General features: G+C 38.6%; 2 protein-coding genes across 11 annotated transcripts in view; one reads left to right on the forward strand and one right to left on the reverse strand.

The window, feature by feature from the left end:
* Positions 1-619: 619 nt before the first annotated feature.
* Positions 620-15532, reverse strand: RWDD4 (RWD domain containing 4). Of its 8 annotated transcripts, XR_012328960.1 has the most exons (9): positions 15252-15532; positions 12555-12635; positions 8393-8502; positions 8140-8311; positions 6681-6798; positions 4905-5005; positions 4726-4775; positions 1174-1249; positions 835-878 (listed from the first exon to the last, which is right to left on the reverse strand). XR_012328960.1 is itself a non-coding variant. In XM_033848781.2 (8 exons), the coding sequence occupies exons 1-7, from the start codon at positions 15273-15275 to the stop codon at positions 4728-4730; spliced, it is 654 nt and encodes a 217-aa protein (XP_033704672.1). In that variant the 5' UTR covers positions 15276-15532; the 3' UTR covers positions 620-878; positions 4726-4727. The 8 variants fall into 8 exon arrangements, 7 of the variants coding, with proteins under 7 accessions (XP_033704672.1, XP_019777098.1, XP_073654685.1 ...); XM_033848781.2 differs by lacking the exon at positions 1174-1249 and having other exon boundaries at positions 620-878; XM_019921539.3 differs by lacking the exon at positions 4905-5005 and having other exon boundaries at positions 620-878; positions 15252-15530.
* Positions 15533-15715: 183 nt separating this feature from the next.
* TRAPPC11 (trafficking protein particle complex subunit 11) overlaps positions 15716-27969 on the forward strand; it is a 39913-nt gene continuing 27659 nt past the window's right edge. The window contains exons 1-9 of one of the 3 annotated variants that reach the window (XM_033848739.2): positions 15716-15893; positions 18319-18543; positions 20379-20548; positions 21204-21274; positions 22074-22188; positions 23171-23270; positions 23641-23714; positions 25538-25634; positions 27313-27446. In XM_033848739.2, coding sequence (XP_033704630.1) covers positions 18340-18543; positions 20379-20548; positions 21204-21274; positions 22074-22188; positions 23171-23270; positions 23641-23714; positions 25538-25634; positions 27313-27446 — 965 coding nt within the window. In that variant the 5' untranslated portion in view covers positions 15716-15893; positions 18319-18339. Of the gene's footprint in view, positions 15894-16569; positions 16688-18318; positions 18544-20378; positions 20549-21203; positions 21275-22073; positions 22189-23170; positions 23271-23640; positions 23715-25537; positions 25635-27312; positions 27447-27969 lie in introns of those variants that run through there. The other 2 variants (XM_019921493.3, XM_033848740.2) reach the window with 2 other exon arrangements.

Here is a 27969-nt window from a genome sequence, read left to right on the forward strand (position 1 = left end):
TTAACTGAAGCCAATGTTAACCCAGCAAAAACCATGGATATAACTCAAAGAAATTTCTTTAAAAGTTAACTATTCTTTAAAAACTCAGACCCGAGCTGCACAGGTGTAATTGAGGAACCAACAACTGACTCTTCCAGAAACCACAGCAGTAGTTCTAAGTGCTTTTCAAGCTGGGGAGTATATACAGAGTCACTGTAAATCGCACATACACATCAGTAACTTCCTGCTAAAATAGCATTTGAAAGACTTCTATGTCTATTTTTACAAAGATGAGTGGGCTCAGACGTACATTTGGATACTTGAAAAGAAACAATGCTTGAAATGTGGTTTTATGTGAAACCACTTAGAAGAACTCAGTTATCAAACAACTAAAAATACACAACAACAGATAAATAGGAATTTATGAAAACCACTGTCTCTAACAATATAAAAATTAAATATTAAGGCATCTTTTACTCCCATTTTGGTATATGCAGCAAAGGGAATGGTTTTAAATAGGAACCAGCACTTCTAGTCAAATGCTTTCTAATGTATTTGGCAGATTTGGTTTTTTTTTTTCTTTCTCCTATTCCACATACCATTGAAAGCTCTCATGATCAAACATAACCCAAACCAGGAGGAAAGTATAAACAGATATTCATTTATTAAAAAGCAGTTCACCCTTGAAAAATAAAAAGGAACTACAAAGAATATTATGTATAAAGTTCAAATACTAGTATTTAAATTTCTCTGAAGCAATTTATGCTTCAGTAATTAAGAGAAAGAAGGGATGAAGACGTAAAGACGAGAAGCCTATTAATATGGATCACGCTGTGAACTCACTGTTCACTCAGTCTTCTGCTCCATTGGGATGAGAATTTGAAAAGCGCTTCATACTCCTTAAAAAAAATCACATCCACCAGAATAAGATCACATAAATTAACACTGATGATTTATAATTCTCCATACTTGTCCATTTATAAAGGCCAATTGGCTTCATAAAGTATACTAAACAGTAGCATTTTCACCTTTTATTAAGGCAAGTTTGTGAAAGTAATTTAATACAACCAGATCTCTTCATGAACTTCCAGCTTAAAACATTTTTTTACATAAGAAACATACAGAAAAAATTGTTTTATAGAAAGCCACCTCAATACCAGAAAAGAGTAATGCAAGATTTTGAACCCAGTTTACTTTTTAAAGGATGCTGTTCCTCCCTCGTCTCAAATTCCAAGTGCTATTCATCATCTTTAGAGCCAGTTTTGCTTAACTATAAAAAAAGATGAAAGAAATATTCAACAAACTTAAGCTTTCATATTATCTGAGTTCACTATTTCCACATCGTATCAAGTCAACATTTACAGTTAATAGAACAACAGGCAACAAGGTTCAAGTAACTTGCACCATCTACAGCTTCCACCATATGGAAATACTTTTCAACTTTAGCCTCAGCTACTTTAAACAGGATTCTTTGAAAACATAACCTCAACAGAACAAGAGGGGTAAAAAAATCCCTTGAAGCTTTCCAAGAATAATTGGAACCAAGAGTATACAAAAGGTACCATTTATAAAATGAATGATATTCTTCTATTTTTGTTTTTTTACAAACAATAAATTCTAAAATTTTAACAATGTATAAAACACTTAAGACTTATCATCTTAACTACATAATTCTTACAGTTTTGAAAATGTGACATAAGTCTCAAACTGTGCGCCTCAAACATTTTGGCTCCGGGACCTCTTCCCACTCTTAAAAATTGAGGATCCTAAAGAGATTTTTTGTTTTTTAAAATGTACATTATACCTACCTGCATTTGAAAAATGAGAAATTTAATTCATATAAAAATAACAGGGGCTTCCCTGGTGGTGCAGTGGTTAAGAACCCGCCTGCCAATGCAGGGGACATGGGTTCAAGCCCTGGTCCTGGAAGATCCCACATGCCGCAGAGCAACTAAGCCCATGCACCACAACTACTGAGCCCATGTGCCACAACTACTGAAACAAGCATGCCTAGAGCCCATGCTCTTCAACAAGAGAAGCCACCGCAATGAGAAGCCCACGCACCACAACAAAGAGTAGCCCCCACTCGCCACAACTAGAGAAAGCCCATGTGCAGCAACAAAGACCCAACGCAGCCAAAAAAAAAAGTAAATAAAATAAATTTAAAAATAAATAAATAAAAATAACAATAATGATAACCCAGTCACATTTTAAAAATGAAAAACTGGGCTTCCCCGGTGGTGTAGTGGTTGGGAGTCCGCCTGCCGATGCAGGGGGCACGGGTTCGTGCCCCGGTCCGGGAGGATCCCACATGCCGCGGAGCGGCTGGGCCCGTGAGTCGTGGTTGCTGGGCCTGCGCGTCCGGAGCCTGTGCTCTGCGACGGGAGAGGCCACAGCGGTGAGAGGCTCGCGTACCGCAAAAAAAAAAAAAAAAAAAAAAAAAAATGAAAAACTGCATTTTCTAAAACAAAAAACCAAAACTTAAAGTGACGAGTAGTGTTGTTTTACATTTTTGCAAATCTCTTTATTATCGAGCTCAACAGAAGATAGCTGGGTGCTCACAAATCTGCTTCTATAGTAAGGCAGATATAATGGAAAATGGCCAACAAAAACACAGTCCAAGTACTAGGAACAAACGGAGTGAACACAGAAATGAACGTACTTAGATCCTAAACCCACTTACTATCTTAGAAAATTCTGGAAAACGCAAGAATGTAAAAGCACACATTCCGTTAGTGCTCTAATAGAGAACGTAGTGATGGCATCATCACACTTCATGCAGCCTCTCGTAAATGCCACTGTACATGTGCGAGAGGAAGTGTAAAAAAGGCAAAAACACCTTACTATTTTGATGCCAATAGTCTGAACCTGACAGTCCCTCCAAGAGGGCCTCCAAAGACCACATATGGAAACCACTAGCTCAGAGTAATGGATTCTGAGTCCAAACCGTGTCTAGGTGGTAAGCTCCTTAAAAATCTCTCCCATCTCCCAAGATTACTGGATTATTTGAATTTTACTTTATTTTTTGGCTTAAAATTCTAATTTATATTAAGAAAGTCTCTCTTAAAAACAAACTGGGGGCTTCCCTGGCAGTGCAGTGGTTAAGACTTTGCCTTACAATGCAGGGGGTGTGGGCTCGATCCCTGGTTGGGGAACTAAAATCCCACAGGCCTCACGGCCAAAAAACCAAAAAACAAAAGCAATGTTGTAACAAATTCAGTAAGATTTTAAAAAATAGTCCACATCAAAAAAAAAAAAAAACTGAAAACGACACTTCTGGCTCTCGGGAAAGAGGCGCATGATCACTTAAGATGATGCATATTCTTCTCCTTTTCATGCTTGGCTGAGATGGGCCTCACCAGAAAGATGGATCCTTACTCTGATTTGGGAGACAGCTCCTTCTGGAGCAGGCGGCATTTTAAGGGGAGAGCAGACTTAGCTGGTGAGATAAATACAGGTGCACCTGGGACAATGGTAAGTATCTATGAAGGATCAGTGGCGGGGGCCCAAGTCAATGAGACAACGCCAGAGAAGCTTCACCCACACCGATCGCTTGTATAGGGTCAGCCTCTTCCCAGGAAGGCAAGAAGTAGTAAAGGCCGACCTCAAAATTTTGCGGGTTGGGTTCCAGACGACCGCAATAAAGCAAACATCGCGAGACACACGAATTTTTTGGTTTCCCAGTGCATATAAATGTTTACACTATACTGTGGCTTATTAACTGTGCAATAGCATGATGTCTGAAAAAAGATGCACATACCTTAATCAAAAAATACTGTATTGCTAAAAAATGCAAACCATCGTCTGACAATGCAGGATTGCCACAAACCTTCAATTTGTACAAAACAGTATCTACGAAGCAAGATAAAGTGAACTGAAATAAAACAAGGTCTGCGTGTACTGTGTTTCTTTATTCCAGTTGTGGCTCATGGCTCCCTACTCTCAGGTAATATTTTTGTACTAGATTTTAGAAGCACAAAAATTACTTCAAATAGGTTCTACAGAAAAGGCATCCTATGGCCCAAACAGCTGGCTTCAAAATAAACTTTAAGAATACACTGCTTTGGGGCTTCCCTGGTGGTGCAGTGGTTGAGAGTCCGCCTGCTGATGCAGGGGACGTGGGTTTGTGCCCTGGTCTGGGAAGATCCCACATGCCGTGGAGCGACTGGGCCCGTAAGCCATGGCCGCTGAGCCTGCGCGTCTGGAGCCTGTGCTTCACAGCGGAAGAGGCCACAACAGTGAGAGGCCCGTGACCACAAAAAAAAAAAAAGTTCCAAGTGGAAAGTAAACAATTTTCAACAACAAAACCAGAAAATCTTTCTTGACGATGGTGGGAAATTTCATTTAGGGTCTGCCGTAAAAAAAAATACTTAACTTCTACTAAGAAATCAAAGCACTCCTTTTCATGACTTGTTTCAAATTCCATATTATCTATAATTTAGAGTCATATTTTAGCACATCTATTCTTAAGATGTACTTACATAAACAGGCACACTTTACTGTAGTTATAACTCATTTCTACAGATTTTCCATTATTAAAAAAAGAAAACCGAAAACTGAGCGTGTAGGGAAGAGAAAAATGTGAAAGATATTTCAAAGATACTTACATGCTGAACGTGCAAAAGGAAACAGACATCCCAGTAAAATCCAAAGGTTGAAGGGGTGAAAATGGAAGATATAAATTTCATTACTTGATGGCAATAACTGTAACAATTTTTTGAAGACTGAAATATAAATATTACATACCTTCACCACATCAACCCAGTTCCAACCTCGAGGAAGTTCTCCTTTGTGATCTAAAGGATGAAAACAGTAACTTTATATCTAAGACCAATCAGTAATATTTAAATTTAAATAAGAGTTTATATACTACTCTACACAACAAATGTTATTAAAAATTTAAATAATAAAAGGTCCTTGCTTACTGAAGTGAGAAGTTGGGTCAGTTTGCTCTTTTGTGAGTTAGTGTTCATACCAGGAAGCAGGCTCAAGACAAGAGGCCTTCTGAACACATCTGCCTGCAAACCTAAGAGGAGGCCGGGCCAACTTATTTATTAACTGCTGTGCTCTGATAAAATATCCATTATTTAACCTGACATTCTTTAATCAGGGCTTTAATCTGTTGGGAGCGCTTAAAAGCAAGCTCAACCCTTTTATAAGAATTTATAGTTTATGAAGTAATTTCACTCTTTTATTCAAATTTGAAAAATAGTTTAATAAATGTAGTCTAAAAATTTTCAATCTAAACTGTCCTGATTTCCTCTTTGCTTCATGTATCTATATATGTCTCATTTTATGAAACCTTCAAAATCTGCATTCAAATAAAGGACACTAATTGTATAGTAAGGGAAACAGAAACTAACCCTGTGATTCTTACAGGAGAAAAGCTGTATCACTGGAGCTCAATTTTAGATGCTAATGGCTCTTTTCTCCTTCATGCCAATAAGAATCTTATCTCACTGGTTATAAGGGGGAACGGGGACAGATCACCAATTCTGGTAACCAAAACTCACCCACAGTGCCATGACTGTCCCATTAAATTTTTATTTAGAATGCAAGTTTCAAGTCACAAGCTCCTGCACCACACTGATAGGAAGATACGGACTTTAGGTGGGCATCACCAAGGAGAGGGAGGTAGGGAGATAGTAATGGAAGGGAACAAGTGTAGGTCATTATGTATGAAAGCAACAGTAACAAACTAACTGACATATATGCTAAAACATTCTGGAAAGAGATGAACCAAAATTCTGAAAAACAGATTATAATGGCTAACAATTTACTGCTTCAGTTGTTTATACTTTAATGCTGCTTTGACAGTAGGTATAATGGAGTCCCAGATTTTCTATTTCATAAACCAATACGATCTCAAAAAATGTATTTTGAGGGCCAACACAGTTGCTTTCTTTTTATTTTGCCACAAATGACATTAAACAAAACATAAACAACCAAAAACTACCATGACTTTATAAAAGAAAGGGTGCTATTTTAAACCTCTTCATCAAAGTAAAAGGGTCACTTCTTTTAATAAAGGGCAGCTTGTAACCATACAGCAATAACACACACATACAGACGTAAGTATAGGTACACACTTGTGTACGTGGATAGAAATATCTATACGCCCACATGATAATGTCCTCATTTTCCTTAACTGGGAAAAAAGTTTACAGATTGATGTCAATTTGCAAAGTTTTAGGTTAAATAAAGAAAAAGGACCAAATATATATTCTTAAATCTTGTTGTATAAGTAAGTCAACTACAGACGAAAACATTAAATTATTTATTGTGTTAAGATTTGATGGTATACCAGACTTCATTTCAGATAAAAGCTATATTTCAAAAAAATTTCAAAAATACATTTATCTGTCATAAAGGTAAACAAACAGGAAAATTCCAAACATGTCAGAGAGGGTACCAGTAGGACACACATCTGTACACTATTCTAATGGTCTACAATCTTCAGACTCATTTATAGTTACTTTGCCACTTGACCTTCTTCTCAAATGTTTAACTCTTGTGGTAAAGTAGTAGTAAATATTTTCAATGTACGTCTGTGACCTAAAACAGTCTCTGATCCCAATGTTCCAAGAATGAAGAGTATAGAGAACTAATCTTCTAAATCTAAATATACTTACTAAGCATTCATATCGTACCAAAAAGCAACCCAGTTACGTGTGCTATCGAAGAAAAAAAGTAACACAAACCTGTTTTATCTGCCAGCTTCCGTTTCTGGGCTTTTGAGAGTTGTTCTTTTTTGTCTTTTTTCTTACTTGATGGGGCTGTGTTAGGAGTTTCAACTGAGATGATATTGCTTATGGACGCCTAGAAAAAAAGAACAAATTCTTAGACTCAAGCCTTAAAACTTACTGAATTACACTAAATATGGCTATATCCTGAAATGAGTTGACAATTTTTAGGTTTGTGAAGTAAAAGAATCCTTTATTATTGTATTCGTTTATTAGATCAGGAACCTTAGCACATTATTGGTTTCACTCTCCTAAAAGTTCGCATTGAAGGCCATAGTATTAGTTATACTGTTATAACCAGGTCCCTGAGAAACAAGATCTGATCCCAGGATTATGCTGAAGCTCTGAAGTGCCAAGGTAATTTTACAGTTCAGTTAATGCGCTAGTATTTGAAAGTTAAATATGTCTTTAGAAAAATCACATATGCCTACTTAGAACCTCCTGGTTCCCAGAGGAAATGAAGGAAATTTTAAAAATATCTGGGGTCATGTAGTCAGACAGACAAAACCTAAAATGCTCACTACGTGCCAAGCACTGCCGTAAATGTTGTACAGTATCACTCATTTGATCCTTAGAACAATCTCACGAGGTAGATACTATTATAATCCCCATTTTACAAATGAAAAAACAGAGCACAGAGAGACTAAGAAACTGCCCGAAATCACACAGCAAAGGAGTGCATGCTCAGGGCCATGCGGTCTGGCCCCCGGTCCAGGAGCTCTTGCAGTCCAGGAGCTCTCGCCCTCCACTGCGTCTCCAGCTGCCTGTCAGCGTCCACTTGTGGTCATGGGGAACATGGAAGCCAGAACTGCTCGTGGCCTTTGGTTTACAAGACAAAACTCAACTGATACTGACCACTGAAAGTCTTGGAGTGCGTGACTTGGTGCAGAGGGGTCTAACACATACCTGCTTAAGGTCATAAAAGATGATTATTTCCTAAAATAATTCTACAAATAAAATAATTTTTTCCTATTTAATGAAGTCTCCTTAAGCTGCAACACTTTCCAATTGAACTGTGGCAGGACTACTTCCAACTAAATAAGACTCGTGGAGAAAGTACGTAATTTCATATGTATTTCAGCACTAGGTAAGAAATCGTCTATCTGAGCTTTATGAAGATGTTAAATACACTTGAAAAAGTATTTGGTTGTACACAGCTCAGTTCTGGCACACCCACGAAGTGTTCTAGGCTTATGTGAAGGGCAAAATCTAGAGAATATCATTTCATTTTTAAAGATAAGCAGACACTGAGAAATCTAAAATTCACTGTTCTTATTTAACTCAGATGTGACTATCATTTTAAATCTAACACAAAGTCTCCCTCCAATTTTTAAAAAATAATAACTAGCAAAAATGAATTACTAGCAGAGTGAAACCAAAACAAAGAAAGTATGGTGAAACTGAATGCCCTGCTCACAGCCGAATGGACAGGATGGTGATTCTCCATGAGCTGCTCTTTGCTGTCCTTGGCATATTCAAACAATGTGTAGGTCATGGCCGTCCCGAGATTGACTTCCACTGCTTCCTGTAACTTGGCTAATATGCTCTGCTTTACAGCTGATGATCTGCAATGCACAAGATATACATCGCTAAGAGAAAAGTAAGAGAGACAGTTACCCTGCCCCCGCCCCCCAACAGAAAACACCTCATGAAAACGGAACACTACTCACATCGTGTTGTTAAAAAAGGCGTTCATAGATATGATTGGAGGTGTCTGGGGATAGGTTTCTGTCCAGGAAATCTCTATTAGGAAGGCTTTGGGATCACCGTTTTCACCTATCTGAAGAAAAGGGAAATCTTAGGCTTGTAAAAAGTGCTACAAAGGCAGAATATTAAATGATGATCTTTAAAATGCTGACTTCTTTCCAATGCTCGTGATCAGATCAGTCATGTCATATCTTGAAAAGTTCGGGGTATGGGCTAAGACCCAGCAGAGGGTGAGGGCTCAGCCTTTGATTAATCTGTCTTTTAACTCACTCCTAGGCTGTTTTAAACAGCTTTAGCTGATGTCCATGGCCTGTCTCTCTCATCAGCCCTCCAATCTTTTCGAACCCCAAGATTATGTCTGACACATGTATTTTTTTGTTTCATCAAAGCTTTCTGAGGACAAAGATAAGACATCAACTATGGGAACAAGAAGAGAATGGACAAAAATGAAAATCCACAAACTTGAAACACCTCATTTTTGTCTTAAGTTTTCCAGTTGCTAAATCATAAGAGGCTTTAAGAACAGGTAAACCGATATGCATTAGCACGATCCCAAGAAAGTAGAAAATGAAATGTAAAATTTATAGAAAAAAGGAAAGGGTAGAGAGATAAGGAAAAGGAGTGCCTTAGGCTGGACAGAAACTCCTGAAAAAGTTTTAAAAAATTTTAGGGACTTCCCCGGTGGTGCAGTGGTTAAGAATCCACCTGCCAATGCAGGGGACACGGGTTCCAGCCCTGGTCCAGGAAGATCCCACATTCCGCGGAGCAACTAAGACCATGTGCCACAACTACTGAGCCTGCGCTCTAGAGCCCGTGAGCCACAACTACTGGAGCCCACACACCTAGAGCCCATGTTCCGCAACGAGAAGCCACCGCAGTGAGAAGCCCACGCACTGCAACGAAGAGTAGCCCCCGCTCGCCGCAACTAGAGAAAGTCAGCGTGCAGCAACAAAGACCCAATGCAGCCAAAAATAAATAAGTAAATTTACTTAAAAAATTTTTTTTAATTGAGGTATAATTGACATACATTATATTATTCAGGTATACAACATGATTCAATATTTGTATATATTGCAAAATGATCACCACAATGAATCTAGTTAACATCCATCACCACACATGGTTACAATTTTCTTTTTCTTGTGATGAGAACTTTTAAGATCTACTCTCTTAGCAACTTTCAAAGTACACAATAGGGTACTATCAACTGCAGTCGCCATGTTGTACATTACATCCCCACAACTTATTTACTTTATAGTTGGAAGTTTGTATGTTTTGATCACCTATTTGACCTGAATTTAAGATGTCTTTTCTATTTCTTTTGCTCTCCCCAGCTTTTTATTTTGAAAGAACAATGAACATTCACTGACACGTATCTTATTCACCACATACCTATTATTCCACCTGCCTTCTCTTTCTTCCACTATAGGACCAACTCCCTTTCCCCAATGTATGTGATTGTTTTCCTTTGGCATTTGTTGAACCATTTGAAAGTAAACTGCAGACATCATGAAATGTCCTTAAACTAAAATATCCTAAGAATAAGGACCTTCTCCTTTATAACCACAAAACCATTAATACACCCAAGAAATTCAACACTGATACAAAAATATTATCTAATTCATAACTTATATTAAAAGTCACCAATTGTATCTAAAGTGTCCTTTAACAAAGCACTCCCTCAACCCCCAAATCCATAATCCGTTGAGGATCATGGATTACATCTGGTTGTCAGATCTCTTTATTCTGTTTTAATTTAGAACAGTCCCCAGTATCCACCCCACCTCCTAAATGTCTTTCATGACAAAAAGAACCTAGGCCAGTTTTCTTGTATAAGTCCCCAGATCAGGACTGACTGTTTCCTCTGTTCAGATTCAGACTAAACGGCTTTGGTAAATGGCTTTGATAAAGATACTGGGGAGGCGATGTGGTGCACTCCCCCAGCACCAAATAATGAGGCACGTAAGACCTTCCAGAATCATTAGTGGTGATACCAAGTTTGATCACTTGGTTAGGGTGATATTCTCCAGACCTCTTCAATGGAAAGGTATCTTTTTCATCTTGTAATTACGAAGAAATCTGTGGGTGGTACTACAAAACCATGTGCATAGCTTGTTTCTCAACAACTTTTCACCCAAAGGTTTCAGTATCCATTAAGGATCCTTGCCTGAAACAATCATCACACTGGTTGCTGCAGAACGATGATTTTCGAATAAAACTATGGAATGATTCATGAATCGGCATCTCATTCTTGCACAGGGCAATGCTAATCTCTTCTGTAGTATTTTTAGTATATGTGCTGCTTTGTGGGTTTTTAAATACTTAATATTAAACTTCAGTCAAAAGACTTAAAAAATTTTCACCCTAAATTGTTACTTGACTCACTTTTATTTTCTGACCACTAATGTTTTTATTCACATCTCCTAACCCTCAATCATACCCCACATCAATATAAGGTGAGGCTTAGAAATTATGTCAAATGAACTTCAGGATCTGTTGCTATACTTACACAAGTTGATTACCTGCATAATGGACGTCATCGGTTTATGCTTGTGTTTTAAGTAGAGATAATTAAAAAGTAAGAAAAGTGGTGGATGGGATGAATTGGGAGATTGGGATTGACATATACGCACTAACATGTATAAAATAGATAACTAATAAGAACCTGCTGTATAGCACAGGGGACTCTACTTTGCTGTACAGTAGGAAAAAAAAAGTAATAAAAGTTACTTGCTTTATGCAGTCACTAAACCCTCACTCAAAGTATAAGCAGAAACAAACTGTCACACGCCTCACACTGTGCATCACCCAAGAGACAAGAGCACTACTGTCTTCAAGGGAGACAGACCTTCAGACAACTGACTAAACTGCAGCACTAGGAAAAGTTCCAAAGCGACAGAACATACCATGAGGAAATGGGGACTAGTCGATCCTACTTTGAAGTCAGGGGACAGAGAGGAGACATGGCCCACGTATGCCACAGAGGAGGCTTCGGGTAAGCATTAACGGAAGGGTAGGATGCATGATGGAGGAGAGGCGAGGGCAGGAGCAAACAACGTGTCCCAAGACAGAGTAGTAACGACAGTGCAGGGAAACATTTAACAAGGTATCACGTCTAACAGATGCCAGTGCCAGTTAAGTCTGGAGACACAGTCCAAAGCAAACAGAAGGCACTGGGTGTCAAGCTGAGGAGTTTAGTCCTCATTCTATAGGAATGGAGAAACCTTTTTTTTTTTGGGTTCGCGGGCCTCTCACTGTTGCGGCCTCTCCCGTTGCGGAGCACAGGCTCCGGACGCGCAGGCTCAGCGGCCATGGCTCACGGGCCCAGCCGCTCCGCGGCATGTGGGATCCTCCCGTACCGGGGCATGAACCCGCGTCCCCTGCATCGGCAGGCGGACTCTCAACCACTGCGCCACCAGGGAAGCCCATCAAACAATTTATTTTAAATGGTGACAATGTTAACAACCATAAATCTTGCATAAGTCTTTTATAAAAAAAGTTCTCCATACCACCCACTACTACTTAAAATCATTCAGATAAACGGTTTATGTTATTTATTTATAAAATAAAATACTGGTACTGTTCCACGTTGAAAAAGAGTTATAAGCAACCTTTATTTTAAAGAAAAATTGACATTTCACATACTCATAAAATATTCATGCACATTGGTAATACAGAATTAAGAAAATATCAACTTTTCTTGACTAAATTATAGGCTAGTAAAAAGAATGCTAGACTTGGACTAGAGACCTGGATTTTAACCCTAACATTTATCAATATCAGCTGTGGGAGCTTGGGAAGTAAGGACTGAGAAGTTATCTTTAAGATTAGAAGGTAAAACCACATAATTTCTAATGTTTCTTCTGTTTCTAACATTCTAAAATTCTCTTACAATAAAAACGTTTATCTTAGTTTTTAAAAGTTTCTGAATTAAGTTTTCAAAAGTTGAAAATAACTCATGTCATAGTGATGAGTTTTCATTTAAATGCTTCAGCAAATCCAAAGACATAATAAATATAAACCACTAAATTAAAAAAAAACAAAAAAAAAACCCCAGCATTTTAAAAAGCAACTTTCGTCTTTTCCCACAAAGTAGTAAGTGCTTCTATTCATGCCAGGTCTTACCCTATATTGAAATGAAACCGGACTTAATTCCCGGAAACTTTCATCTCCTTCATAAATAGAACGCAATGCCTCCAGTTCCATCTGAAAGAAATGAATCACAGGAGCATTGTTTAGTCATATAAACGGATTAGAAATAGAGGATCTTTTGTTTCTGGTTCAAGTCCACTCAACAGCGTAAAACTTGGCTGACTTACATGGCGTTCGACGTTTATGACCCAGGTGCTATACTAACACATCACAACCCTAATCCTTTCTTTAACACTATGCGCCAGGCACCGCTAAGCATTTTGCAGTGGATTATCTCACTTAATTCTCACATCAATCCTATGAAGATCTTACTGTTTTCTCCTTCCTACTAGGGAGGAAAATAATCTTATTCAGTTTAAAGCAACTCCAGAGCCTGTGCTTTCTCACTCTGCTAAAGGCTAGCCTGGGGTAGAAAGAACATTAAACTTGCGGACGAGATGAAACACAGTCATTCCCCATGATTTACACATACTATTTATATTTGTAATCCCTACCACAGAAGGACACAAAACTTGAAAAAACACTTACGGACAATAAAAAGAACTTTTAAAAAATGGTAGTTAGAAAGAGGTTGACAAGTATCTATCCAAGATGGGAAAAAGGACTGCAAGAGAAAATGTAACTAGCAATCCTTGGCTGGAAATACTTCTTAGAATGCTGTGGGCTTACAAATGAGAAGACTGTCGTGTTTACTGACTGTCGTGTTTACTGACACTGTCAGTAAACTTTACTGACAAAGTTTGTCAGTAAAGTTTGTCAGTAAAGTTTACTGACAAAGACCTCAGAAGAGGTAAAGAAAAGAAAGACTGCACTTCCGCAGATATTTTAGTTTTCAAAAAGATGCATGTTGAGAATTCTACAAACTACAGGATGGTGAGTTTGACCTACGTGGACAACATTTTAAGACAGATCACTAAAGAAAGAGTTTGTGAGGACCCAGCAGAGTTAAGGAGTAGCCCCTACGACTTGGCAAGAATATGAAAAACAAGGTATATGTTCACAACCCTTCTTAGGGAGAGTGACTGGATTGGTACATTAGGGAAAGAGACAAAACAGTCTCCCTGGATTTCAGCAAGGCCCCATGGGTTTCTCTTGCTACCTTCACAGGAAAAAAAAATATAAGAATTCAAACTGGATCGAGGAATAACTGAGATGGGATTAGAAAAACAACATTACTCAAAATGTAGTGCTACTCCTTCTGTCCTTAATCCTTCCCTATATTTCAATTAAATGGCTTGGACAGGAACAAAAGTTGGAGGCAGGCTTATCAAATTTGTGGATGACAATTTGATGGGATAGTGAATCATGCTGGAGCAGCAGAAGAATTTTAAAAGCCCTTTAAAAACAATCTAACAAGATGAAACTTTACAGGATAAGAAGAACTTGTCCTTAGGTACCTAAACATACAGAGCAGAAGATGAAAGACAAACTGCTCTGCATAAAGCACTTTAAGGGTTTTTGTTGACAGTAAATCTAACTGTAGAAAACTGCAATGCCCCAATTTTAAAAAAAGAACATAAATAAACTTATAATGTGTCCACAGATACACAATTCCAGAAGAGTGAAGGAACTAAAAAGAATGAACAAATGGAGAAGAGCTAAAAGGAACCAGTTGGCATGAGAGGAGGAGGTCTGAAAAACTGGGCAGGAAAATGGTCTTCAAACATCTGAAAAACTGTCCTGTGGAAGAAGATGCTATTTTACTGTTAAATGGAGATGGCTGGTTCTCACCGCAGGAATTTCAATTCAGTAAATCTGAGCTAGAGTGCAGGTAATTGTTTTTCTAACAACCACCCAAACGGTTCTAGGCGGTGGTCCATGGGCCAAACTTTGAGAAAACTTTGAGAAACCTTACACTATACGCTTCATGCTACACAGTAATAACTGTTCACGCCTTAGCTTAGAAACTCAACTGGCAAGAATATTTTAGAAGGATTCAGACATCACAGCTTATTGAACTTTGGGTCTTCTTTAAAGGTAACTTCCAATACCGCGATTCCATGACATGTGTCATGTAAAAGTACTAACTTTCAAGCAGTATACTCTAAATGAAAAGTGAACACCTACTTACAACTCTAATATCATATGATTCAATGTCAAAGGGGCATTTCACGAGAAAATATCTGAGTGTAAACCATACAATTCCGGTAGTACATGGATGGTCAAAACAGACTTTGTATCCACTGGACAACTATCAGATGGATATATTAAATGATTCCTTCCACCACGCAATATAGCCAGAAGACACTAGTGTCATTATTTCCCTGCACCAGAAATTTAACTAACTCAATTAACTTTCTCTACCAGCCAACAGATTTTAAAACATAAAGGTGATTAGATTCCCAAAGAGCCTAACTCAGAACACAGGCGCTGAACAACACACGGGATTTAAGGCGAGCCAAGTGCACCGGATCGCGGGCCAAGGACACTCGCCCTCGTTATCAGGAGACCTGGGGGGAACCCCAGGGTTTGCAAAACTCAAAACTGCAGTGCGGGGGAGGAAGGGCAGAGGTGGTCCCCTACCCAGGTAGGCGCGCTGGGCCTCTCCGCGCAGGACACCCGCAAACATAGGGCACCTCAGCGAGGCTGCCGCCGTAGAGGCGAGGGCACGTGCGGGGCCGGAGAGGGGCACCCCGCCTGCGCGGGAAAGGAGCGTCCACCCGGACTCACCTCCTGGTCCTCGTTGGCACTCATCGCGCCGGTCACGGGGCGCCTCCCGGGCGGACGGCGTTCGCGACAACGAAAATAATGCGAGGGCAGTGGCCCCAAGGCCGGGGCGTCCCTCTTCTGCGCCTTGGGCTGCTGAAGCACACCCTTAGCACCGCAGACGAGAGTCTCGCAGGTTCCCGATCCCCGGGCAGCGCGAAGCCGTCGGCGGAGGATTGCAAGCGAGGAGCCAGCGGCCTCCGCAACAGGCGAGCCAGCGAGTCGCAGGAGAGGGAGAAAGGCGTTAACAGCAGAGACCCCGCCCCCTCCCTCTCGCTTCTCCTATTGGCTCCTTCTCTCCCCGCCCCCAGCTCCTGCTCCTCTAGGAAGCGGAGCGTCTTCCTTACGTTTCGTGGAGCAGCGTAGAGTTCCGGGACGGCGATTGGCCTAGGGCGCTGTCGGTCAAGCCCAGAAAGTGCTTCCTGTGCCTGCGCGGATGGGCCCTGGGAAGTCTCGCTTGTGGGCACCGGATCAGGGGCGGTGGTGGTGGTAGGGACGGCCCCCGGCGTTTTGTGACACCCACACCCCCCCGCCTGCTTCCCCTGGTTCTCCCCCGGCTGGCGGCGACCGGCCACAGCTGCAGCGGGCTCGGGGCGTGCGGCCTGGGTGAGTCCTGGTCGGGAGACCAGTGGGGCCGGGCGAGACCGCCGAGAGAGATTGCTAGCGCGTAACGATGCTGGTTTGGGGGGCCTGTGATTTCGTACAGCATCAGCGAGTGCATTTCTCTTTTAGCTTCTAAAGAAAAGACACACCTATTTCTAGGGACTCCAGGTTTAAGGGGGGGTAGGGGAGGAGTGGAGGAAGATAGCGTCTGCCTTTAGAGCTGCAGCGTTTCTTCATTGGAGCTACCGGAGCAGGATTCTGCGACCCTGGGGCGGTATCCTTTCCTAAGTTGGGCAGTTGCTTCGCATCCTCAGCATCAGCTTTTGTTTCGCCATCCCGGCCCCAAACTGTCTTTCCTCTTTTGATTGTTTTGTAGTTGGACATCTTTGAATCCCATCCTTACTGGCCTTGTGTCCTGCATCCCGAACCTCCGTTAATTAAAAAATAGTGACTGCATTATTTTTTTTAACCTGTCACTTTCATTAGGTCACCTTTCTTTGCAGTCCGTCATTATTTCTAAGAGTCTTCCTTATAATTTTATGACCACGCCAGCTTCCAGACGACTTCCATTGCACTACACGATCTCCCATCCAGAGTGTTCGCTTCCTACTTCTGCACCTCCTTCCAGGTCATGGTTTGGTTAGTTGCTTCATTGGTTTTTTTCCAGGAGATCTGGAAATTTCTCCTATAGGCTGTCATCGAGATCCATACAACCTCTGCACTTGTCCTTTGCTGATATTCTTCCCATTTTTTGCCACCGAATAGGCACAACCATTTCAAATGCCAAAGCTTTTAAGGTACAATGTGGCAAGAATTTCTGATACAGTTTTCGTACAGTTATTTTGGGACAGAGTTACCGTAATTTAGAACTGCACTGTCTGGTATAGTAGCCAGTCGCCATAGGTAGCTATTGAGCATTTGAAATAGGCTAGATGTGCTCTGAGTGTACAATACACACCAGACTTTGGAGACATAGTATTAAAAAACGTAAAACATCTTACTAATAACTTTTATAGTAATGTTGAATTGATGATAATATTTTGGACATATTGGTTAAGTAGAATATTATTAAAATGAATTTCATCCCTTTCTTTACTTTTTTAATGTGACTACTGGAAAATTTTTAATTATTTATGTAGTTTATATTATATTTCTCTTGGACAGGATTGTGATTTTAAGTGATTTAAACGTAATTTCTGTCTCCCCTTATTTCCACCAAATATTCAAAGGACACGGCGAATTCTCTTGCGCCTCTGGGGTTATTAACGGAAGTGGGTATTTAGGGCTCTAATCTAGACTCTTTGGGATCAAGCAGTGGTACCTAAATTGTGTTTTGACCCATCTCTTTTTTATTTTCACCCCAAATTCACTAGAACTAGAATCTGTTTCTGAACATGCAGTCCTTTGCCCTCGTACCTTAATCCTGTCCTCAGAATATCTGTTTAAGCATTTCTAAAACTTCTGTCTATTGTGGACATTTGTCGTTTCTGATAGACTTTGCAAACCAATTATCTAGTACACATTGTTCCGTCAGTACTTAAGTGTGAGAAGCCTAATAGTCTTTACTAAATTAACTTTTCAGTTAAAAATACTGTTTTGCCAATCAAGTGGTGGCCTAAGTGCTCCTAACTTCTCACAGAAGTTGTATTTGAGTCCTGTATGATATACTGGTGGAGATCACCTTTTAAACCAACCATGTGATACATGTTTTTGAAAATGAGAAATTATTCTTAAAATATAATAATTTTGTTCGCAATAAACACTTTTATATAATTGCTTTTCAAAACGTAGTGCATCTTGGATTGATATAGACCGCTTCTCAGCTAAAGGGCACAGTAGAAACATGTCCTCCTAGAGGTTTCCATTCATTATTAGCTTTTCCCTTGTAGATTTTCCTTTAAGTAGTACATTTGTATTAATTGTGGAGAAATGAGAAAACATAGCTACTTAGATAATTAGCATATTATTTTAATGATATCTCAGGAAATCAGAAATTAGATGTTAGCAATTACAGAGAAATTAGAGATAGTTGCACTTTATTATATATGTAAATCAATCGTTGTTTTTCTTTATAACTGAAATCAGAAGTTTGATCACCCTCCTGCTTTCCTGGTCTGTTTATCCCAAAGTTTTGTGTGGTTTTGAGATGTTACTGGAAATAGTGATTTGTCTTAAAGTTGACTGGAACCCTTGTATATGAAAGATTTTTAAAAATATTATACCAATAGTTACTAAATTTTAATAGGTCCAATTCAAGAATTAAAGTTTGCCCTTTTGCTCTCTTCTTTTGGATTTGCTTGACAGTTTGTAGACACTCAAAGACTTTCGTCTTTTTGTAATGTTTTACAAATGGTGGAGGTTCATATGTTAGATGTGGATGTGGGCTTTTAAGAAATTAATTATTAACGTATTAACATTTGTATTTCAGAATTTTCCTGACACCTTGAACATGAGCCCCACACAATGGGACTTCCCTGTGGAATTATGTTGTCGGCCTATGGCTTTTGTTACTCTCACAGGCCTGGATGTGGTTTATAATGCTGTCCATCGAGCTGTCTGGGATGCTTTCTGTGCCAATCGGAGGGCTGATCGGGTACCGATTTCTTTCAAGGTGCTCCCAGGTGACCATGAGTATCCCAAATGTAGACCCAAGGTAATGACATTATGATTGCAAGGGGACTCTCCTTCTCCGTCTGTCTCTTTCTTTGCATGTGTGTATCTTTTCTGTTCCTATATCTGTGCAGGAAAACCCCTGAGTTTATCAAGGGTATGGTTATAGTGGTGCATGAAGAAAACTCCAGACGTTTTCCTGTATGTAATATGCTACAGATGTATCTAATAATCCCTTTTTTTTTTTACTCCAGAAGAATAATTACTTTGTAATTATTAAGCTTTCTATCCTATGAGCCTAGGTTTTCCATTTTTTATTTGTTGTTAAAAAGAGACCCCAAGGCTCCATAATTTTAACAAAGGCCTCTCTAAAAGGAAGGTCTCACCATTGCCAGTGTCATTGTAAAATCCATAGTCTCTGCAGCTTGGTTTGATTTCACAGACATACTTTGAGCACTTGCTTTGGTTTAGAGTACCTGGAACTATGCAACAGGCTGGTGATAGAAATTTAAATAATACATACTCTCTGTCCTTGATGAGTTCTACATAAACTAAAACAGTTTATTCAGTGTGGAATAGGAGGGGTATTAAGTTCAAAACTGACTTTTAGAATGAACATCATGGTAGAGACTCTGATTTACTTAGAAAAAAATACTTAGAATGATGATAGTATGAATTAATAATGGCAGCTCATACACGTGTATTGCTTATTATGTCAATTTGCTTTTTAAGAAAGTTGTGTACATTGACTGATTTGTCATTTATTGTAATCTTTTCAGGTTGGTCTGAAAGTCAGTTAATAAGACACATCGATTAAAATAAACTGCCTACTTTTTTTTCCCGCTAGAGCAATGTTTCTGACAGACTGGTCTTTGGACCAAGTATATCATCACCTGGGGTGTTTATTAAGCATGTCAATACTGGCTGTCCTCAGTTAAACTCGGGGGAGCATAGGACCTGTAGATTTGGTCACCTGCTGATTCTTTTGCATGTGTTTGAGACTCACACACCACAGACACAGTTTCATATATCCAGCGCCAGGAACTATGAGCTTTCTCTGAAACTGTGGGAGCAATAGCACCCCTGGCTCTTACACACTACTTTTAATGCGGTGTTTGTGTCAAGGAAGCCCAGCGACCCAGCAGGACTCACCCCTTTCCTCCTGGATTCATTCTTCAGAATCCTCATTTTCCTCCTGGTTCTCTCCTGAGTTCCCAAGGTGTTTTGTGTCAGACTTCCTTCCTGTCCTCTCTTTCCTCACGTGGAATAACCGTTGGACCAGCGTGAACTGGAGTAGTCTGGCCAGTGTGGGTGCTTTGGGGGTAGTTTGAGATTTCACCCAGCTTCTTCAGGGCATCCCCTCCCCACGACGTGGCACTTAGCGCTGACCCCCAGTGACTGCCCTTACGCTTCTGTATTTAAGAATTGTCCTTCATTTTTTTCTTTCACCCACAAGTGAGGTGTAATGCCATCCTGGTGACACGACTCTGAAGCAGATGAAGCCATATTGGGTTTTAGAGAATATTTGAGCAGCTTTTACAAGAACGGAATCTGGAATGGGGAGGAATATAAGTAGAATTTATTGGGAAGAAGGCTGTTTACTTCCAGGGTATTTGAAAGCCTTGACATCATTAGAAATGCTTTGGCTTTGGTCAGTCTTTAAATGGAAACGGTACTGGCTCTAGGGTTGAGATTCTACCTCCAGTACTTGCTGGCTCTTACCTGATCTCTGTAAGCCTGAACGTCCTCATCTTAGAAATGCGGCGTGTGTATACTGAATGAGATAAATACAGAGAAAGTGCCTGCACTCCATAACAGGTGATTTCTGCTGCTCTTGTTGTCAGAATACCTCTTTTCAACTTTGGCTAATGTTTGCAGAGAACTTCGTATGAATGGTACATTCCCAAAGGGATCCTAAAGACAGGCTGGATGAATAAACATCTGAATCTGGTGCCAGCCCTGGTGGTTGTGTTCTACGAACTAGACTGGGATGAGCCCCAGTGGAAAGAAAAGCAGTCTGAGTGCGCGACCAGAGTGGAAATAGTTAGGTATGTCCCGTTTGTCAGGTTGACTGTGTTGGGTCAAACTCACATCTGGAGTTTACTGACATTTATCGAAGGCAGCTGAGTGCCGTTAAGTCTGCAGTGGTCATTTGGGGATCACTGGCCTCCAATGAAACCTGTTCACTTCCAACAGGTAGCATTAATATTAACTTAAGGAATGGTAAGCAATGTGAAGAAATTTCTAAGACAAATTGACCTGAAGTTCCAAATGCTTTTTCTTGCATTTATAATTTTTTTGGGGGGGGAGATATAGTGATTTGCTGTTTAGTCTCATAAAACACTTTTTGCTTTATCACCATTTATTTCAAAGTAATTCTTTTGGATGACTAATATATCACTATAAAGAAATAAGTTGCAGTGTAACTTTTACATTGAAGTATATGTTAAACTTTTGCCTTTAAAGCAGGTTTTTGTAAGGAACAGAAGCTTGATCTGAGATTATACTTTTAAATTTTAAATCATTGTGGCATGTGTGTTTCTTTGTATGTAGGAAAAGAGTTCCCCCAATCTTGGGGTTTTTAAGTTGCAGTTTGTTTTTCTTTGAATTGTCAAGCTTGTATTTTATGTAGTCTTGAATACATTTTTTAAGTTAAAACAGTTTAATTACTTAATTAATTTTATTGTTATTTTTCCACTGCAGGCAGAGTTTACAAGGGAGAAACACAAAAGTTGCAGTGGTTCTGATTCAGAAGAAAACCCCTTTGCCCCCAGGTAGCAAAAGGTTAATTAATAACTAATTGATTTGTGTATCCCCCCAATTCTTATTACCAGGAGGCATAGTTTTTAATGTTGAAATCTTTCATGCATTCAGTTATGGGAAATATGGTGTGTTAACTTTAAAAAGTACCAGTAATGCATGAGTAAATGCTTATTTTAAAAATTAAAAACATTAAAGAGTGTAGATCTTCTCAAGTCCTGCTGCCTGGTTCCCCTTCCCTCCAGGGAGGCACATGCCAATTGACAAAAGAGTTATTCACTTGATTTTTAAAAAAGAAGGTTTTTTGCTTATCTGAGATCTATTTGAAATTATATTCCTTACGTAATATTTTTTTCTTAATTTGCAATAGAGCAAAGAAAAATGCTGCAGGATTTCTAGTTTCCTATAAGAAAATGTCCTGGTTTCAAATGCGTATTTCTTCTACCATCTCAGACTTTAGAAGCCAAAATACTATTTTTGTTTCTATCTTGAAACTTGAAGCATCTTAAATAGTTTTGGAAACAACTTTCATGAACTGTTGCTTCCATTTTTAGTTACAGTTATGCGGTATATCTGTTGGCATTACTCGGCCTGTCTTGGCCTAGTAGAAAATTCCAGTTTTCTCCTAACATATATGTACTGTGTAACTTCTAAGCACCCCACAGAGCTCTCAAGGATTCCAGGGGTCTTATAGACGTGGTGAAAAGTGGTTTGGGTTTTTTTTCTTAATTACATTGTCCTGATTTGGGGAAATGTCCATTTAGAAAAAATGCATTAATTATTTTCTCTTTTTATGGCACTTGTTGTCAACAGGAGAAGATGTCATTGCTTCAGAAAGGGCTGCAGCCTTGTGCAATGCGTGTGAACTCTCGGGGAAGTCTTTGTTTGTACTGCCCCATACGGACCACCTTGTGGGCTATATTATAAGGTAAATAACCTAGAATATATACTGAATCTTTTAAGTTTTGACTATTCCATTTTATTTCATTTTTTTACATATTTTTCTTAGATGTATTTAAACCCTTTGAATGCAGCTTCAGACCTCTGTTTTATTCTGAGGAGGAAGAACCTTGAAGTTCAATCCTTATCTGACTTTGAATTCAGCTTTCTTTCATGCCCTAGGAAGATACTTCTGATATGTACTTATTTTCACAAACAGAACTTTGAGTTGTTTATCCATCTCTGGGCAAATTTTCTTGGTTCCTCTGTAGTCTCATAGTTATAGAATGAAGCAGGATTTAATTTATACAAATGTTATTTTCACCTCATTTGCCAGTTCTCATTTTTGGTCCTTTTCCCATTATTTTCCTTAATCTTTAACCCCTAAATGTCAGAGTCACAAAAGGTAATTGAATGTAGTTGAGTATTAGATATTTGTTTCTTTCATACTTATAAAATTATAAAATAATAGGAGATTATTAGTGATTACCTAAGTTTTACAAATTACAAGAAAGTTATTTTTATCAGTTATTTCTTAGATTGTAAAATTTTAAATGGCTTTTGGTGGGTCTTCTTTTTAGATTTTTTAATCTAAAAATTTAGCTTATATTTTGCTTTACTTTTTATCTTAATCATGAAGTAAAGCAGACATTATCTCTGTCAGGATTTTACTTTCAGGTCTTATAAATATGATTCTTGAAACACTTTGGTTTAAAATAACTTCAGTGTTTGAATGTTGGTCTTTTTTTTTTTTGCGGTATGCGGGCCTCTCACTGCTGTGGCCTCTCCCGTTGCGGAGCACAGGCTCTGGACGCACAGGCTCAGCGGCCATGGCTTACGGGCCCAGCCCCTCCGCGGCACGTGGGATCTTCCCGGACCGGGGCACGAACCCGTGTCCCCTGCATCGGCAGGCGGACTCTCAACCACTGCACCACCAGGGAAGCCCACTGAATGTTGGTCTCTTTTAACAGATTAGAAAATGCCTTTTATGAACATGCACAGACTTATTACTACACTGAGATTAGAAGAGTGAAATCTCATAAAGAATTTTTGAATAAAACAACACACCAGGTACGTGTCTTTTCCTAAAGAAGGAAATAATAGCGGCATTCTAGAGTAGACTATTCATCGTTGATTATTTTTGAGGAGATGATTTAATGTCTTTAATACTTTGATGTCTTTAAATGGCTTCTGTGCTTTTGAAGTTTTTTTTTAAAGCGTTTAAAAACTATTTTGTCTTTTGTCCTCTTTGCCTTTAAAGCTCTTGAAGACAGATTTTGGTAGCCTTCTTAACTACACTTGTTTACTGGAATAATTCTTGAACTTTAATTTTGGATATTTGCCTTCATACTTTTAGGTCTCCTCTTAAACATTATTGTAATTTTTACATTTTTAAGAGAATATATGTAATAATGATATTTTTTTCCATTCTTCTTTTCAGCTTTTATTTGTTAGACATCAGTTCAAAATAGCTTTCTTCAGTGAGTTGAAACAAGATACACAAAATGCTCTGAAGTAAGTTTCTAACTGTTGTCAAACTGATTTTTTCTTTATGTTAACAATAACATAGTAGTGGCAATTTCTGAATCTCAACCAAACTTTAAGTTTAAAATGTTTATGTTGGTTAGAGTCAGGTTTGTAATATTCACTTTAATTTTTCTAGTTAAATGGAATATATTTGAGCTTTTAAAAAAAATATCCAGTTTATTATCAGAAGTAAATTTTATAGTGTCTGAAAGCTTTCTGGTATAATTTAATTAAATTTCATGATCTAAAGAAACATATTAAAATTTTTCCCATTCTGTTACCTACTTCTTCTTTGTATACTCAGTAAAATCCTTGTGTTAAGACTGATTTTCAAAGTTTCATGTGTATTAAACATTATCTGAATCAGACTGAATTTCTTAATTTTTTTTCAGTTTATAGTACCTGCCAGTAGCATCATTTTTCATTCTTTTTAAAATTTATTTATTTTTGGCTGCATTGGGTCTTCGTTGCTGCACACAGACTTTTCTCTAGTTGCGGCGAGCGGGGGCTATTCTTTGTTACGGTGCGCGGGCTTCTCATTGCAGTGGGCTCCTCTTGTTGCGGAGCATGGGCTCTAGGCATGCAGGCTTCAGTAGTTGCGGCACACAGGCTCAGTAGTTGTGGCACACAGGCTCAGTTGCTCCACAGCATGCTGGATCTTCCCTGACCAGGGCTCGAACCTGTGTCCCCTGCATTGGCAGGCAGATTCTTAACCACTGCGCCACCGGGGAAGTCCCATTTTTCATTCTAAGGCTTTGCTTAGAGCTTTGAAGAGTAGTTGCAGATGTGTTGGCAGTGGTTAGGCATTTTATCCCTTTGCTTTTAATTTACTAAACACAATTTAATAAAACATCTCTTTCTAGCTTTAACTCAGTTTTTTAAGATTAACAGTGCCAGTGTAGCAAAAGGATAAAAACCAGCTATATATCCTAAAAGTGGGGAGAGGCTAAATATACATGGGAGGGTGGAACAGAGAAATAAATAAGTCTGTCCTTCAGAGGAATATTGCAGAAACCTCCTCTCTTTTGTTGCTAATGAGGTGCTAAGCACCAAATTGTGTTCTATAAATCTCAAACTTCATATAGTTTTAGTTGGTTTTAATGTAGTTCATTTTTTATCTGTGGTATTAGTGAAACACCCTCAATTCCAATTCTGTTCAAACACAGTTCTGGAAAGAAAAATGTTACGTGGAGAAGTTAGGAGCAAACACTTTTCTTTGGAGAAGACTGAGATTTTCTCATCACCTTCCATCTTCTATCAGACTTGCCTTTCTCACACTATTCTTTCCTTCAGCGCTAGCTGCCCTGAGGGTATCCGCACTGCAGCCCGTACCCGAGACCAGTGACACCCGTTTCAGTTGTGGAGATACTTGGGTTTAAAGCTGTTGACCCATCTCTGTCTTGACAGCACCTTCTTCGCTAATACAATTTCTATTTGAGAAGCTCAACATGGTACTTTTAAAAAATACTAATTGTTTTTAACAATGTTAATTTTGTCATGTAACTCTGGACACTTTTCCACTTTCATTTTGCAGCTGAACTCCTATCAGTTATAGGCAGATGTTAATGACAGCAGTGTACAGTGGTTCTGTTCTTAGAGAAAAGTCATTGATTCCTCCCACACATAGTGAATCAATATATCATTTTTCAGGACATCAGAGATTGTTATGTATATGTTATTATTGAGCTGTTGAGTGCTAAGAAATGTTGAGTAAATATTGTTTCTGTTATTTCTAATAATTTTGCTCTTAGGAATCTTTTCTTAAAATTAATTTATATCATAATTAACTACCTTCCCCATGTCTATATTAGGAATTACAGGACTGCCTATAATCTTGTACATGAATTGAGAGCCCATGAAACTAATATTCTGGAAATTAAGACCATGGCAGGATTTATAAACTACAAGGTAATAGTTCTACTTCCAAATAAACAAAATTTGGCTTTAAATATTGGAGTATCTTTTTAAAGTTCGGAAATCCAGATGACTCACTTGCTCTGAAAAGTGAGTATTTGATGAATTATGCTATGCTATTTTATGTCCTTTATCTCCAGGAGCACCCTGGTTCTTAGCAGCCTAATTGTAATGCTTGGTTTTGAGCTATGGTCCCAGAGTTCTCATTTAGAGGAGTTTTATCTTGGTAAAACTCCTTGAGGAGGGTCTTTTGTTTGTTTTTAAGTGGGTGCAGGAGGGAGTGAGAAGAAAGCTGCCTACAGTATTGAATTTTATAAGCTGCAACTTATTAGAACTGGGTAAGCCTTCCTTGGTTTAATGGCCAGCCATAGAAAAGGTGTACCTATTCCCCTTAGAGAAAACTTTTATATCTGTTATGTGAGCATTTTAAAGTTGTATATGGTAGAAATAGACACCCCCAGAAGGCAGATGAGGCTTTGTCTTTTGCTTTTCATCTTTCCACACTCATCTTTTCAAGAGGCTGGCACTGGGTTAGTGATGTAAGGGTAGAGGGACACTTTGTTCACTGCATGTGTAAGTGTAAATTGGTACAGCTTCTATAGAGGCTATTTTTGCAATGACAGTGCAGATTTAAAGTGGATATTCCTTTTGACCTAGCAATTCCATTTTGGGAAATTTATCCCACATATGTGCTAAGACTTGCAAATCACATATGTAAGGATATTTATTGCCTCTTGTAATAGGAAAAGGTTGGAAACAACCCCACAATAACTGACTGGTCAATATAAATTATAACTCCAAACAACGAAATATTATACAACTATCGAGAATGAAGCAGCTCCGTGCATTGAAATGGAATGATATCCAAGGTATATTGTTAGGTGACAAAAGTAAGGCACAAAGCAGCATATTTAGTGTGATGCTATTTGTATAAAAATAATAGTTTATTTGTAAATGCACATACTTGTCTGTGGACAGAATATATCACCAAATATATGCTGGGAGCTTGTTGCCTCTAGAGAGGGGAATTGGATGGCTGAGGGACAGGGATGGATGAGAGATTTAACTTTTCATGTATTCCCTTATACCTAAAAAAATAAAATTAAAAGTGGTAATAAGCATGTGGAAATAAATTTAGGCTTTGTTTCTTCTTTTTTTTTCATTTACCCTACATACATATAGATTATTACTTTGAAATAACATCCCAGATAATTTTTCAAGAATTTCTGTAATCCTTGTTTGATATGGAGTCTACTGTGCTCTAATTGTTCTACAAAAAATCTTTTGCTTTCTGACAGTTCTAAAACTAGAAAGTTAATCTGTCCTTTCTCAGTTACCTGGTGCAAATACTTCATTTTTGCCCGTCTTTATGCTCTTCATTGGGTTTAATATTTCTTTATTCTATACTTTAAAAAACTTTGTAAGGTATAGAATAGATTCATCACAAATAGTGAATAATTTTATTCATGAATCAAAGGGACATCCTCTGTTTTTAGCATAACCTTTGTAATAGAGAAAATCAGTTCTGTTGCACTTCAGTTCTACTGAACTTCAGAGAATGAAATTCCATACTCTTTTTAAAGTTAGTCTCAATTTTTATATATTTTTAAATGAATACGCCTTTTGACTTTGGTTTTCGTCTTTACTTTGGGGTTGATTTTACATCTTCCAGATCTGTAGGCTGTGTTTTCAGCACAACACCCCACTGGACGCAATTGCTCAGTTCCGAAAGCACATCGACTTGTGTAAGAAAAAAATCGGAAGTGCAGAGTTGTCTTTTGAGCATGCTGCATGGATGTCTAAACAGTATGTTTTAAATTATATTTTCAGAATGTTTTTTAAACAAATACTTGGGGTTTGGAGGAATGGAGTAAGCATGGACTTTGGTTCTAAATCGAACTAAGATTTTTATCAGTAAGTAGGTTTTTAATGATCCACCATAAGTATGTTCCCAGTAATGGTAGATACTGATTCATACAGTTTCTTAATGGAAATTAGCTAGTTCCTGGGACCATCTCTTTCATTCAATATATATATATATATCAAGTTTCCACCATGTGTCTAGACACCGAGAATATAGCAGTGAATAGACAGTATCCCTACTGACATGGAACTTGCCCTCTGAGACTGATGACTAAAAATTGCTAAAATGAAAATTTTCCCAGAAACATGGATGTATTTGAGTGGTGGGAACTATGTTGACATCTGGCTTGATGGTATATTTATAAAGACCTGCTAACACAGAGGAGTTGACTTAAAGAATTTTTCTGTAACCTACGATTAGTGTGTTAGTATTTACAATGAAATCCCCACAATTAATAGTTCAGCA

Source organism: Tursiops truncatus, chromosome 21, assembly GCF_011762595.2.
Source record: "Tursiops truncatus isolate mTurTru1 chromosome 21, mTurTru1.mat.Y, whole genome shotgun sequence".
Lineage (NCBI taxonomy): Eukaryota > Metazoa > Chordata > Mammalia > Artiodactyla > Delphinidae > Tursiops > Tursiops truncatus.